The 15,673-nt window shown below is 44.7% G+C and overlaps 1 protein-coding gene across 1 annotated transcript in view; it reads left to right on the plus strand.

Annotated features, from left to right (window-relative positions):
* Positions 1 to 15,673, plus strand: part of LOC124284759 (E3 ubiquitin-protein ligase TRIM37-like) — a 74,749-nt gene that overhangs the window by 38,399 nt on the left and 20,677 nt on the right. Inside the window, exons 2-10 of the mRNA XM_046720861.1 lie at positions 2,612 to 2,713; positions 9,884 to 9,924; positions 10,124 to 10,243; positions 11,176 to 11,263; positions 12,324 to 12,446; positions 13,330 to 13,453; positions 13,908 to 14,100; positions 14,690 to 14,822; positions 15,360 to 15,436. Of these exons, the coding sequence (XP_046576817.1) occupies positions 2,612 to 2,713; positions 9,884 to 9,924; positions 10,124 to 10,243; positions 11,176 to 11,263; positions 12,324 to 12,446; positions 13,330 to 13,453; positions 13,908 to 14,100; positions 14,690 to 14,822; positions 15,360 to 15,436 (1,001 nt within the window). The remainder of the gene's footprint in view (positions 1 to 2,611; positions 2,714 to 9,883; positions 9,925 to 10,123; positions 10,244 to 11,175; positions 11,264 to 12,323; positions 12,447 to 13,329; positions 13,454 to 13,907; positions 14,101 to 14,689; positions 14,823 to 15,359; positions 15,437 to 15,673) is intronic.

Genomic DNA, 15,673 nt, shown 5'->3' on the forward strand with positions numbered 1-15,673 from the left:
GTTAGAGCGTCCGCCCGGAGAGCGGAAGGTCACGGGTTCGATCCCTGACCGCGTCATACCAAAAGATGTTAAAATATGGTACTTGTTGGTCCCTGCCTGGCGCTCGGCATTAATGGGTACAACAAGGACTGGTCGGCTCAGAGTCAGTATAATGTGTCTGAGTGGGGTATTCATGCTTCACTGCGGCATGGTATCTCAGTGGGGTGGCACTATAAAACCAGCTTCAGTCTGGGCTAGTACAAGCAGCCGCACATACACATACACACGCATGCTGCGTCGTCATATGAGCGAAATATTCTCAAGCACGACGTTAAACCCAATTTCACCTCACCTCACCTCACCTCACCTCAAACCCTAAACGCATTCATCTCCAAATGATAAAATGAGTTTTATATGGTATATATTTTACTTGTTATCAACAGTCTTTATGTTAATCTGTTGCTGTCACAACATGTGGTGTATATATGCAGCTCATGATTTGGTTGTAGTCACTTCACGGGCCACTTCAAATTTATGTTCATAATCAGAGGCCCAGATAAGCTGCGTATCCGGGTAAAATACGCATAGAAAATTTCCAATTACGCATTGAAAAAATAATTGTTGCGTACCATTTATGCATTTAAAATGTTAGATACGCAAAAAGTTTAAAACAAATGCGTACAGTGTATATTTATAAAAATCGCTTGCGTAATGAAAAAGACATCGATTGCTATCAAGTTGTACTGTTAGTATAGGACAAGTGTTGTACTGTCAGTATAGGATGAGTGATTTTTTATGAAGTCATTTCCATTATATTTAAGTTGGTTTTGATTAGGTATGACATGAGGCAGAACATACCTGCTTAGTAAACTTAATCAATGACATAATACTTAGGTGAGTGAAATGACTGAAATACGCACATATTTGAAAGCAGTGGATAACGGAAAATGAAATACCCACTCAACATTCATAATACCCACTCCAAAAAAATACAGTGGGTACAGTACCCTCATGACCTAATTCTTATCTGGAGCTCTGATAATGCTGTTTTGTTAGTAATGTAAACAATGTTGATTTCTTCAGGTCCATATTTTCAGCATTTCTCTCTGTTACTTCTCTGATGTTTATTGACAATTGATCAATATTAAGTAAATGATCATCAATCTCTATGATCTATACTACTCACACTTTGCTAAGGATCACAAAAAGTCCCAGCTTTACTTAAACGTAGATTTCTAATTTGAAATTGTATCCATTTAAAACTGGATAAATAATGATATGGTAACACATCTTTAGGCAAACAGCCACTTTAATCTAACCTTATGCACTTGATACATGAGTAACCATAAACATTGTTTTCATGGCACCAATCAACCATCGTCCAAATCATGGAACAAGTCACTGACAAGTACACAACACCTGTCAATAGCAGGTATGGGATCTACAAGATGCAATGACATACTAAAACCTAGGATCCATGCTTACAAATACAATAGGCTTAGATATTTAAACCAAATTAGACCCCACAATATAGTTTTCTGTTGAATCAATGATTTTATCCTTAGCAAATTGTGAAGAGTATATATCTAACTGACATGTAGTCCTGCTCCACAGTTACAAAAAAGGAAATACCATGAATTAGCATGAAGAATAAATTACTATTCTGCGTGAGAATTACCAACAGCAGTAAATATGAAGTTAATATATGCACAGTGAGCATTACCGAGAATAACTGCCTCAGCATAGTCTCCCCAGCTGTTTGTGTGTACAAAACTAAACCAGTTGTAGGACACTGGGGTAGCCTGGTGGGTTGATGTTCCTACAACTTCCACAATAAATATATCGCATGGTAAGATTCGTTTGGATTGGCCTTCCGCACCCAATGCTTGTCATAAGAGATGGCAGACCGGGTATGGTGGTCAGACTCACTGACTGGGTTGATGCATGTCAATTGATCAATGCCTATTATGTCAATCACTGGATTGTCTGGTTGAGTCTCGATTATTTACATACCTCCGTCAAACAGCTAGCAAGTTGCAGAGTGCAGCGTTAAGCAAAGAAACAACAAATAATTTGTATGTTTTATTGTTTATTATTTATGTGAGAGATTGACAAGAATATTCAAGTCAGGTATCAGCTTCATCGCCACTAACTTATGTTGAATATAAACTATAAATACAATAGCTTGGTACCTGCTGATGTTGTGCTTTTGCATGTTTGGCTTTGTATGATTTTCCTGTGATGCTAAATAATGTCAGACATTCATGAAATTTAAATAAAAGTATGACAATATGACAAATAGAATGTTTTTAGTATAGGTACTTTGATTTTGTTATCCATTGTGGAATTGTGATGATTATACTGATCATGCTAGTTATGAATTGAGTCATGCATGATCCAGGTTTGGTTCTACACATGGTTACAGGGTTGCCATGGTTACCATTCTTGGAGTCTGCATGATGTTAATGGAATATCAATATAACCAGTGTGAAACTGAACAGATTAGTGCCAGTAGTTGTGTTATCCCTGAACCACAGGTATTTATGCTGACTGTACTAGTGTAGGTGGAAGTCTCATATTTGACCTGATAATGAATAATGTTTACTCATACATTCTTAATTTATTTAAACAGAGCCTGGCGGAGGTGTTCCGATGTTTCATCTGTATGGAAAAGCTGCGGGATGCCCGCCTCTGCCCTCACTGCTCCAAGCTCTGCTGCTTCTCCTGTATAAGGGTAGGTAGCTCCTGTGTCCTCACTGCTCCAAAGGGTGCTGCTTCTCTTGTATAAGGGTAGGTAACTCCTATGTCCTCACTGCTCCAAAGGGTGCTGCTTCTCCTGTATAAGGGTAGGTAACTCCTGTCCTCACTGCTCCAAGCTGTGCTGCTTCTCCTGTATAAGGGTAGGTAACTCCTGTGTCCTCACTGTTCCAAGCTGTGCTGCTTCTCCTGAAAAAGGGTAGGTAACTCCTGTCCTCACTGATCCAAGCTGTGCTGCTTCTCCTGAATAAGGGTAAGTAACTCCTGTCCTCAATGCTCCAAGCTGTGCTGCTTCTCCTGTATAAGGGTAGGTAACTCCTGTCCTCACTGATCCAAGCTGTGCTGCTTCTCCTGAATAAGGGTAGGTAACTCCTGTCCTCAATGCTCCAAGCTGTGCTGCTTCTCCTGTATAAGGGTAGGTAACTCCTATGTCCTCACTGCTCCAAGCTGTGCTGATTCTCCTGTATAAGGGTAGGTAACTCCTGTGTCCCCACTGCTCCAAGTTGTGCTGCTTCTCTGGTATAAGGGTAGGTAACCTCTGTGTCCTCAATGCTCCAAGCTGTGCTGCTTCTCCTGTATAAGGGTAGGTAACCCCTGTGTCCTCAATGCTCCAAGCTGTGCTGCTTCTCCTGTATAAGGGAAGGTAACCCCTGTGTCCTCACTGCTCCAAGCTGTGCTGCTTCTCCTGTATAAGGGTAGGTAACCCCTGTGTCCTCACTGCTCCAAGCTGTGCTGCTTCTCCTGTATAAGGGAAGGTAACCCCTGTGTCCTCACTGCTCCAAGCTGTGCTGCTTCTCCTGTATAAGGGTAGGTAACTCCTGTGTCCTCACTGCTCCAAGCTGTGCTGCTTCTCCTGTATAAGGGTAGGTAACTCCTGTTCTCTCACTGCTCCAAGTTGTGCTGCTTCTCGTGTATAAGGGTAGGTAACTCCTGTGTCCTCACTGCTCCAAGTTGTGCTGCTTCTCCTGTATAAGGGTAGGTAACTCCTGTGTCCTCACTGCTCCAAGTTGTGCTGCTTCTCCTGTATAAGGGTAGGTAACCCCTGTGTCCTCACTGCTCCAAGTTGTGCTGCTTCTCCTGTATAAGGGTAGGTAACCCCTGTGTCCTCACTGCTCCAAGCTGTGCTGCTTCTCCTGTATAAGGGAAGGTAACCCCTGTGTCCTCACTGCTCCAAGCTGTGCAGCTTCTCCTGTATAAGGGTAGGTAACTCCTGTGTCCCCACTGCTCCAAGCTGTGCTTCTTCTCTGGTATAAGGGTAGGTAACCCCTGTGTCCTCGATGCTCCAAGTTGTGCTGCTTCTCCTGTATAAGGGTAGGTAACTCCTGTGTCCCCACTGCTCCAAGCTGTGCTGCTTCTCCTGTATAAGGGTAGATAACTGCTGTGTCCTCACTGCTCCAAGCTGTGCTGCTTCTCCTGTATAAGGGTAGGTAACTCCTATGTCCCCACTGCTCCAAGCTGTGCTGCTTCTCTGGTATAAGGGTAGGTAACCCCTGTGTCCTCAATGCTCCAAGTTGTGCTGCTTCTCCTGTATAAGGGTAGGAAACTCCTGTGTCCCCACTGCTCCAAGCTGTGCTGCTTCTCTGGTATAAGGGTAGATAACTCCTATGTCCTCACTGCTCCAAGTTGTGCTGCTTCTCCTGTATAAGAGTAGGTAACCCCTGTGTCCTCACTGCTCCAAGTTGTGCTGCTTCTCCTGTATAAGGGTAGGTAACTCCTGTGTCCCCACTGCTCCAAACTGTGCTGCTTCTCCTGTATAAGGGTAGGTAACCCCTGTGTCCTCACTGCTCCAAGCTGTGCTGCTTCTCCTGTATAAGGGTAGGTAACCCCTGTTTTCTCACTGCTCCAAGTTGTGCTGCTTCTCCTGTATAAGGGTAGGTAACCCCTGTTCTCTCACTGCTCCAAGTTGTGCTGCTTCTCTTGTATAAGGGTAGGTAACTCCTGTGTCCTCACTGCTCCAATTTGTGCTGCTTCTCCTGTATAAGGGTAGGTAACCCCTGTGTCCTCACTGCTCCAAGCTGTGCTGCTTCTCCTGTATAAGGGAAGGTAACCCCTGTGTCCCCACTGCTCCAAGTTGTGCTGCTTCTCCTGTATAAGGGTAGGTAACCCCTGTGTCCTCACTGCTCCAAGCTGTGCTGCTTCTCCTGTATAAGGGAAGGTAACCCCTGTGTCCTCAATCCTCCAAGTTGTGCTGCTTCTCCTGTATAAGGGTAGGTAACCCCTGTGTCCCCACTGCTCCACGTTGTGCTGTTTCTCCTGTATAAGGGTAGGTAACCCCTGTGTCCTCAATGCTCCAAGCTGTGCTGCTTCTCCTGTATAAGGGAAGGTAACCCCTGTGTCCTCACTGCTCCAAGCTGTGCTGCTTCTCCTGTATAAGGGTAGGTAACCCCTGTGTCCCCACTGCTCCAAGTTGTGCTGCTTCTCCTGTATAAGGGTAGGTAACCCCTGTGTCCTCAATGCTCCAAGTTGTGCTGCTTCTCTGGTATAAGGGTAGGTAACTCCTGTGTCCTCACTGCTCCAAGCTGTGCTGCTTCTCCTGTATAAGGGTAGATATCTCCTGTGTCCTCACTGTTCCAAGCTGTGCTGCTTCTCCTGTATAAGGGTAGATAACTCCTGTGTCCTCACTGCTCCAAGCTGTGCTGCTTCTCCTGTATAAGGGTAGATAACTCCTGTGTTCTCACTGCTCCAAGTTGTGCTGCTTCTCCTGTATAAGGGTAGATAACTCCTGTGTCCTCACTGTTCCAAGCTGTGCTGCTTCTCCTGTATAAGAGTAGATAACTCCTGTGTCCTCACTGTTCCAAGCTGTGCTGCTTCTCCTGTATAAGGGTAGATAACTCATGTGTCCTCACTGTTCTAAGCTGTGCTGCTTCTGTATAAGGGTAGATAACTCCTGTGTCCTCACTGCTCCAAGTTGTGCTGCTTTTCTTGTATAAGGGTAGATAACTCCTGTGTCCTCACTGCTCCAAGCTGTGCTGCTTCTCCTGTATAAGGGTAGATAACTCCTGTTCTCTCACTGCTCCAAGATGTGCTGCTTCTCCTGTATAAGGGTAGGTAACTCCTATGTCCCCACTGCTCCAAGCTGTGCTGCTTCTCCTGTATAAGGGTAGGTAACTCCTGTGTCCTCACGGGGTACAATGTGTGAAGCCCATTTCTGGTGTCCCCCGCCGTGATGTTGCTGGAATATTGCTAAAAGCGGCGTAAAACCAAACTCAGTCAGTCAGTCCTGTGTCCTCACTATTCCAATCTTTGATGCGTGTCCTGTATAAGGGTAGGTAACTCCTGTGTCCTCACTATTCCAATCTTTGATGCGTGTCCTGTATAAGGGTAGGTAACTCCTGTGTCCTCACTATTCCAATCTTTGGTGAGTGTCCTGTTTAAGGGTAGGTAACTCCTGTGTCCTCACTATTCCAATCTTTGATGCGTGTCCTGTATAAGGGTAGGTAACTCCTGTGTCCTCACTATTCCAATCTTTGATGCGTGTCCTGTATAAGGGTAGGTAACTCCTGTGTCCTCACTATTCCAATCTTTGGTGAGTGTCCTGTTTAAGGGTAGGTAACTCCTGTGTCCTCACTATTCCAATCTTTGATGCGTGTCCTGTATAAGGGTAGGTAACTCCTGTGTCCTCACTATTCCAATCTTTGATGCGTGTCCTGTATAAGGGTAGGTAACTCCTGTGTCCTCACTATTCCAATCTTTGATGCGTGTCCTGTATAAGGGTAGGTAACTCCTGTGTCCTCACTATTCCAATCTTTGATGCGTGTCCTGTATAAGGGTAGGTAACTCCTGTGTCCTCACTATTCCAATCTTTGATGCGTGTCCTGTTTAAGGGTAGGTAACTCCTGTGTCCTCACTGTTCCAAGCTGTGCTGCTTCTCCTGTATAAGGGTAGATAACTCCTGTGTCCTCACTGTTCCAAGCTGTGCTGCTTCTCCTGTATAAGGGTAGATAACTCATGTGTCCTCACTGTTCTAAGCTGTGCTGCTTCTGTATAAGGGTAGATAACTCCTGTGTCCTCACTGCTCCAAGCTGTGCTGCTTCTCCTGTATAAGGGTAGATAACTCCTGTGTCCTCACTGCTCCAAGTTGTGCTGCTTCTCCTGTATAAGGGTAGATAACTCCTGAGTCCTCACTGTTCTAAGCTGTGCTGCTTTTCCTGTATAAGAGTAGATAACTCCTGTGTCATCACTGCTCCAAGTTGTGCTGCTTCTCCTGTATAAGGGTAGGTAACCCCTGTGTCCTCACTGCTCTAAGTTGTGCTGCTTCTCCTGTATAAGGGTAGATAACTCATGTGTCCTCACTGTTCCAAGCTGTGCTGCTTCTCCTGTATAAGGGTAGATAACTCCTGTGTCCTCACTGCTCCAAGTTGTGCTGCTTTTCTTGTATAAGGGTAGATAACTCCTGTGTCCTCACTGCTCCAAGCTGTGCTGCTTCTCCTGTATAAGGGTAGATAACTCCTGTTCTCTCACTGCTCCAAGATGTGCTGCTTCTCCTGTATAAGGGTAGGTAACTCCTATGTCCCCACTGCTCCAAGCTGTGCTGCTTCTCCTGTATAAGGGTAGGTAACTCCTGTGTCCTCACGTGGGTACAATGTGTGAAGCCCATTTCTGGTGTCCCCCGCCGTGATGTTGCTGGAATATTGCTAAAAGCGGGGTAAAACCAAACTCAGTCAGTCAGTCCTGTGTCCTCACTATTCCAATCTTTGATGCGTGTCCTGTATAAGGGTAGGTAACTCCTGTGTCCTCACTGTTCCAATCTTTGATGCGTGTCCTGTATAAGGGTAGGTAACTCCTGTGTCCTCACTATTCCAATCTTTGATGCGTGTCCTGTATAAGGGTAGGTAACTCCTGTGTCCTCACTATTCCAATCTTTGATGCGTGTCCTGTATAAGGGTAGGTAACTCCTGTGTCCTCACTATTCCAATCTTTGGTGAGTGTCCTGTTTAAGGGGTAGGTAACTCCTGTGTCCCTCACTATTCCAATCTTTGATGTGTCCTGTATAAGGGTAGGTAACTCCTGTGTCCTCACTATTCCAATCTTTGATGCGTGTCCTGTATAAGGGTAGGTAACTCCTGTGTCCTCACTATTCCAATCTTTGATGCGTGTCCTGTATAAGGGTAGGTAACTCCTGTGTCCTCACTATTCCAATCTTTGATGCTGTCCTGTTTAAGGGTAGGTAACTCCTGTGTCCTCACTATTCCAATCTTTGATGCGTCCTGTATAAGGGTAGGTAACTCCTGTGTCCTCACTATTCCAATCTTTGATGCGTGTCCTGTATAAGGGTAGGTAACTCCTGTGTCCTCACTATTCCAATCTTTGATGCGTGTCCTGTATAAGGGTAGGTAACTCCTGTGTCCTCACTATTCCAATCTTTGATGCGTGTCCTGTATAAGGGTAGGTAACTCCTGTGTCCTCACTGTTCCAAGCTGTGCTGCTTCTCCTGTATAAGGGTAGATAACTCCTGTGTCCTCACTGCTCCAAGCTGTGCTGCTTCTCCTGTATAAGGGTAGATAACTCCTGTGTCCTCACTGCTCCAAGTTGTGCTGCTTCTCCTGTATAAGGGTAGATAACTCCTGTGTCCTCACTGTTCTAAGCTGTGCTGCTTCTCCTGTATAAGAGTAGATAACTCCTGTGTCATCACTGCTCCAAGTTGTGCTGCTTCTCCTGTATAAGGGTAGGTAACCCCTTTGTCCTCACTGCTCCAAGTTGTGCTGCTTCTCCTGTATAAGGGTAGATAACTCATGTGTCCTCACTGTTCCAAGCTGTGCTGCTTCTCCTGTATAAGGGTAGATAACTCCTGTGTCCTCACTGCTCCAAGTTGTGCTGCTTTTCTTGTATAAGGGTAGATAACTCCTGTGTCCTCACTGCTCCAAGATGTGCTGCTTCTCCTGTATAAGGGTAGGTAACTCCTATGTCCCCACTGCTCCAAGATGTGCTGCTTCTCCTGTATAAGGGTAGGTAACTCCTGTGTCCTCAAGTGGGTACAATGTGTGAAGCCCATTTCTGGTGTCCCCTGCCGTGATGTTGCTGGAATATTGCTAAAAGCGGCGTAAAACCAAACTCAGTCAGTCAGTCCTGTGTCCTCACTATTCCAATCTTTGATGCGTGTCCTGTATAAGGGTAGGTAACTCCTGTGTCCTCACTGTTCCAATCTTTGATGCGTGTCCTGTATAAGGGTAGGTAACTCCTGTGTCCTCACTATTCCAATCTTTGATGCGTGTCCTGTTTAAGGGTAGGTAACTCCTGTGTCCTCACTATTCCAATCTTTGATGCGTGTCCTGTATAAGGGTAGGTAACTCCTGTGTCCTCACTATTCCAATCTTTGATGCGTGTCCTGTATAAGGGTAGGTAACTCCTGTGTCCTCACTATTCCAATCTTTGATGCGTGTCCTGTTTAAGGGTAGGTAACTCCTGTGTCCTCACTATTCCAATCTTTGATGGTCCTGTTTAAGGGTAGGTAACTCCTGTGTCCTCACTATTCCAATCTTTGATGCTGTCCTGTATAAGGGTAGGTAACTCCTGTGTCCTCACTATTCCAATCTTTGATGCGTGTCCTGTATAAGGGTAGGTAACTCCTGTGTCCTCACTATTCCAATCTTTGATGCGTGTCCAGTTTAAGGGTAGGTAACTCCTGTGTCCTCACTATTCCAATCTTTGATGCGTGTCCTGTTTAAGGGTAGGTAACTCCTGTGTCCTCACTATTCCAATCTTTGATGCGTGTCCTGTATAAGGGTAGGTAACTCCTGTGTCCTCACTATTCCAATCTTTGATGCGTGTCCTGTATAAGGGTAGGTAACTCCTGTGTCCTCACTATTCCAAGCTTTGATGCGTGTCCTGTATAAGGGTAGGTAACTCCTGTGTCCTCACTATTCCAAGCTTTAGTGCTTCTCCCATATAAGGAGAAAAAACATATGGTGAAAATACTAAAGAAATATTTAAAACTGGTTTTTGATTTTGTTTCGTGAAGTTTTGGGTCCCAAATCTGTAACAGTTGGATAAGCAAAGTTGAAATTTGAAAATTGCACATGATAAGTTTGTTAAAGAGCGACTTAATGTAGTTCAGTATTTTGTCTGAAATGACAATTCTAAGTGATCCTACTCTAAAGGCATTGTGATGAAACCGTCATGAACTAACAATGTGTTTGTCTCTCCGCAGAGATGGCTGACAGAGCAACGGTCCCAGTGCCCACACTGCAGGTCTGTTTGAGCCAAAATAGTACTTTTGTAGATCATTTGTTTTCTGGCATAAATTCTAAGATTGCTGTCTGTAGCTTATACATTTTCAGTATTTTGCCTTTGGCATTGATGTGTAAGATCACAGATCTTGTAGATATCTGCTAACAATGATCTACATGAATGTTTATAGAAGTGTCTAAATTGTCATCCATGTTTCCAGAGCATCATTGCACCTCCATGAGCTGGTCAACTGCAGGTGGGCTGAGGAGGTGACCCAACAGCTGGACACCTTGCAGCACTGTGCCCCGCCCCCTCGCACAGACAACGTGGAGAAGGATCAGTAAGTGAAGGCTATCAAGGGGAGACAATTCATTCTAAAGAGTTGACCAAAACAGAAGCTTCCAGATCTGGTTTCTCTGTATTCATTACTGCCATGCTGAATCTTCCAATTTCATAATGTTTACATCTTTTTTGCTATAACAATGGAATTTGATCATCATGCACAAGTAAAATATAAAAAACATGGAATTGATTATTTCTGCTTTATTGTCAGTGAAAGTTTTGATGCTTAGTGAAATTGTCCTCAGTGAAACACTTTCACACTGATAATAATACTGTGCAAACTATACCAGTTTTTGAAAAAGCTGTCAGAATTCATTGTTTTGTTTCTCTCTCAATTTGAATATATTCTTAAAGTCAGTTCATGAAAAACAGGCAAGAGTAAGTTCTTGCAGCTATGCTTAAAATATCCAAAGTGTCAGGCAGTCAATTTTTACAGCATGGCTGTTGGCCTGGGTGAACTCCTTTTTGTAGATTTGGTCAAGTAAAGTCTATGAAATTTTGTTGTGACTGGCATTTAGATAATGGCCAGATGTTAATGTCACAGGAATCTTGTGATGAGTGCTCTATGTTTATGATCACGATCTCAGTAATGCTGATCTGTAGTTAAGTGTCTTAATTGTTCTGTTAAGTGGAAAAAGAAGGAAGTCTGTTATGGCACATTTTGGCCTTCTGGCTGGTAACTATTTAAATCACCAACACTTCAAGATGACATTTGTCTTATTAGGTTGGGGACGGTGGGGCAGCCTAGTGGTTATAGCGTTCGCTCATCATGCTGAAGACCTGAGTTCGATTCCCCACATTGGTGTGAAGCCCATTTCTGGTGTCCCTCATTGATATATTGCTGGAATATTGCTAAACGTGGTGTAAAACCATACTTATTAAGTGGCTTGATGAACTGGTTGCTGAGGTTGAACTTTGTTGTCTTTGCAGCTGTGAAGAGCACCAGGAAAAGGTGACTGTGTACTGCTGGACATGCAAGATCTGTATCTGCCATCAGTGTGCCCTCTGGGGTGGAACGGTAAGCACAGATTAATCCCTTGACCCCGACCGACTCTGCACTCTTTATGTTCTGAACAGTGTTTTCCCATTGCTGTCCCTCTGATCCCCTGCAAAACAATATAATTCATACTCCATTCTCTCCAGCTGAGCCCCAAAACACCTGTTAACACTTTTGCCCTTTGACTCCAAAAGCACTCGCAATGCATTCCACCTTGCTTTGCCTTTTAACCCCAAAAGCACTCGCAATGCGCTCCACCCAGCTCTCTGAGTCCCGACAGCACTCCCAAGATCCTTAAAATTCTCCTATTGACATTGACCCCCCAACATCGCCACCACCATAACTTGCTTTCCCACTGTTCCCGCATTACCCAACCCCTCCTCCCTCCCCTCCCCCTCCAGCACCTTGTCTGATCCCCACACTACACTCACACTCCTTTCGTGGCTTTTTCATTGAGACCCAGTCCCACTCCCATTGTCCCCTTGAACTCTGTACCTCAAAACAGATCCCAAAGGCACTCCCACTTAGCCTAGTGACTCTCCTATTGATTTCCAAAAGCACTCCCAGCTTTCCTGAATTGATCTCCTATGACGCCCATATTGATCCTGTAATTGGTCCAAACTTTCCTTTACCATAGTAATATTGTTGCACTGTCAATAAAATCAGATCGTTGACTTCAGCACCTGGACTCCACCTTCTTGAGCCAAACAGACATAAAGTGAATCAGTTTAAATTCTTCACTCACCTCATTTGGGAAATTTAATTTAACAAAACAAAACAAACTCAGGACACAATAATTCTTCAATGTTTTTGTCTTTTCTGGGTAGATACCATGGTTCCTTGACAGGTGGGTAAAATATGCACATGTATGCTTTATGTTTGAGAGAGTAGAAGTCACGTCCACTAGGCAGAGTGCGCCAAAGGTTTTAAAAAAGAATTTCAAGGTTTGTTCGAATTTATTGGCTGATAAGAAAGTTCACCTGGCGCAAACATGTTTAGACGTGTCTTAAGGTTTTCATGCTCAGAGGTATTTATATTGGAGCAAAAGATGGGTATGTCATTATTGTGTCCTGTTATCCAGCATTCAGGTCACACATTCAAGCCGCTGGACTCGGTGTACGAGGAACATGTCAAGAAAATCACCATGGACATGACCCAGTTGAGACGGAAACATGTGGAGCTCATCAGCCTTGTGCAGGATGTGGTATGTGCTGATTTCTGCTTCTACTGTCCCACTAGTGAAGCGCCCCGTGTTGTAAAAGCTCCCAGTGTTGTAAAAGCCAACTAATTGGATTAGATGGTCAGGCTGCACTGAACTGGTAGATGCATGTCACTGTATCTCATATGCATAGGCGGAAGGTCGCGAGTTCAATCCCCGGCCGCGTCATACCAAAAGACGTTAAAATATGGTACTTGTTGGTCCCTGCCTGGCGCTCAGCATTAATGGGTACAACAAGGACTGGTCGGCTCGGAGTCAGTATAATGTGTCTGAGTGGTGTATTCGTGCTTCACTGCGGCATGGTATCTCAGTGGGTTAGCACTATAAAACCAGCTTCAGTCTGGGCTAGTACAAGCAGCCGCACATACACATACACACGCATGCACGTGTCATATGAGCGAAATATTCTTAAGCATGACGTTAAACCCACTTTCCCCTCACCTCATTTGCATAGATCGATGCTCATAATGTGAACCACCAGATTCATTGGTCCATACTTTCTATTCTCCTGATACCATAACCTAATATCTGTTTCATCATTCAAGTTGTATTTGCGTTTATATAGGCCCCTGGTAACCATAGATGTCCAGAGCAAATAGGGGTGGGGCGTAGCCAGGTGGTTAAAGCATCCGCTCAAAATTTGGGTTAGATTCCCGACATGCGTATGTGTGTGAAGCTCATTTCTTGTGTCATCTGCCATGATATTGCTGGAATTTTGCTAAAGCAGCATATAACAGTACTGACTAAGAGCAAATTGAGTAGCGCGCAGTCTAAGGTTCCACAATTCACTTTCCAGAGTTGGGTCCCTTAGGTATGCTTAACAACAGTTCACACACAGGTTTTATGTACATCATCAATCTTGTTGTAGGAGCGGAATATCGAGAGTGTGAAGAATGCCAAAGATGAGAGAGTGCGGGAGATCCGCAATGCTGTGGAGCTGATGATTGCCAGACTGGAGTCTCAGCTGAAGAGCAAGCTGATGACACTCATGGGTAGGGAGATATGTCTGTCCCCAGCAGAACCTCAGTTTGTGTCAGTTAGGTTCCTGCACCTATGTTGTGGATGAAAGCACTTAAGTGATTCTGCTTGATTACAGGAATGGAAGGCTACAACTATCAGACATATTCCCGGGCCCACCTACATACATGTGCTTTGTGCTGTAGTATGACTGGTCATAAATCTATGTTCAAGTATTGGAGATAAAAACATATAGAACAACTGCTAGAAAAGATTTTGTTCATCCAGACACCTGTCTCAGTTCAGACTTGTCACTGTAAATACTAAAGTTCTTGTCTCAAGGAAACGAGTTTGGACAGAGAAGTGTGGGTTCTTGTTTTTGTTTGTAAATGTGTTTACTTGTTTTTTTTGCTGTAAACCTGAACAGTCTCAGCCAACTGACATAGCCTAAGGACCAAGTGAACTGAGTCACACTCTTCTCTCCTGCAGGTCAGCGGAATCAGTTGTCCCAGGAGACAGAGATGTTGGAGTCGGTCATCCAGAAGGTCAACCACAAGCTGACCATCAGCAGCAAGAGTGAGCTCATCCAGGAGACCAAGGAATTGCTGGAGCTCTTCCGTCATGTCCATCGCCGGCCCATGGGGTCCTTTGTCACTGCCCCTGTACCTGCTGACTTCACAAGGTGAGTCACTTCACGTCCATTGCCGGCCTATGGGGTCCTTTGTCACTGCCCCTGTACCTGCTGACTTCACAAGGTGAGTCACTTCACGTCCATCGCCGGCCCATGGGGTCCTTTGTCACTGCCCCTGTACCTGCTGACTTCACAAGGTGAGTCACTTCACGTCCATCGCCGGCCCATGGGGTCCTTTGTCACTGCCCCTGTACCTGCTGACTTCACAAGGTGAGTCACTTCACATCCATCGCCGGTTATCAGGCGACCCACATTAACAGAAAAACACCTATCTTTAACAAATGTACAATGAATGGTGTATTGACTGAGAGTTGAATACCGGGTATATAATGTTCATGAGGTAACCAGGTGAGACTTTTCACAACCATCTTTGGCCAGTGGGATCTTCACTGCCCCAGTACCTGCAAACTTTGCCAGATGGCCCTCATTAACACATTATGAATCTATGAAACAATTGCACAACAGATTTACTGGTTGTTGTATGCAGCTGTGTTCACCAGTCCATAATGTAGCCATGGAGCTTATGAAAGGAAGATTCATTTACCTTCATCAGTAGAGCATGCTCATCCTTGTGTTTCAGTGAGATAGTCCCTCAGTACGACACCAGCACGTTTGCCATGAAGAACTTCAGTGTGTTGCGGCAGCGAGCCGACCCCTTCTACAGCCCCCCACTCAACGTGTCCGGCCTCAGCTGGAGGCTCAAGGTCTACCCGGTAAGTCATTAACTCAAAAACTAATCCGCCTCTTCGATATAAACATACCGCCAGTGAGTAGCCTTTGTCCATGTATAAATGTTGCATGGAGTGTCAAGGAGATTCTTACTGTTAAAAGAATGTAGTGTGCTAAAGCAGCAGTGTTTCTGTATGTCTGTGATGTAATATAGGTAGTATTTTTTTAAATATTATCGCCTCCGGGGTGTAGTGGTTAGCGCCGCCGGAGAGCCATGGAAGGTCGAATCCCCCGACCGCGTCATACCAAAACACGTTAAAATATGGTACTTGTTGGTGCCTGCCTGGCGCTCGGCATTAATGGGTACAACAAGGACTGGTCGGCTCAGAGTCAGTATAATGTGTCTGAGTGGGTATTCTTGCTTCACTGCGGCATGGTATCTCCAAAAAGTCTGAGCTAGTACAAGCAGCTGCACATACACATACACACGCATGCACGTCGTCATATGAGCGAAATATTCTCAAGCACGACGTTGAAATATTAACAGTGATTATTATTGCATTATTTCTGTGTTTGTCTAGGATGGTAATGGTGTTGTAAGGGGGAACTACCTATCTGTCTTCCTAGAGCTGTCAGCTGGCCTCCCAGAAACATCCAAGTGAGTGCAGATTGGCATTCATTTTCTTGATGGTTGTACAACTTTAACTTTTCCTCTGCTTGCTGGTATTCAGAAATAGCTTCTAGAATTGTAGTCTTGCAATTGGAAGTGTTTGTAACTTCCATGTAAATATGGCAAGAGGCATTTGACTTTGTGGTGACAAGACATCACGACAGTATTTTTGCTGTTCGGAAGTTTATTTGACTTCCTCTTCGTAGAGGCATTGGACTGTGTTCA

This window comes from Haliotis rubra, unplaced genomic scaffold (assembly GCF_003918875.1).
Source record: "Haliotis rubra isolate DU_JTF1 unplaced genomic scaffold, ASM391887v1 Scf344, whole genome shotgun sequence".
NCBI lineage: Eukaryota > Metazoa > Mollusca > Gastropoda > Lepetellida > Haliotidae > Haliotis > Haliotis rubra.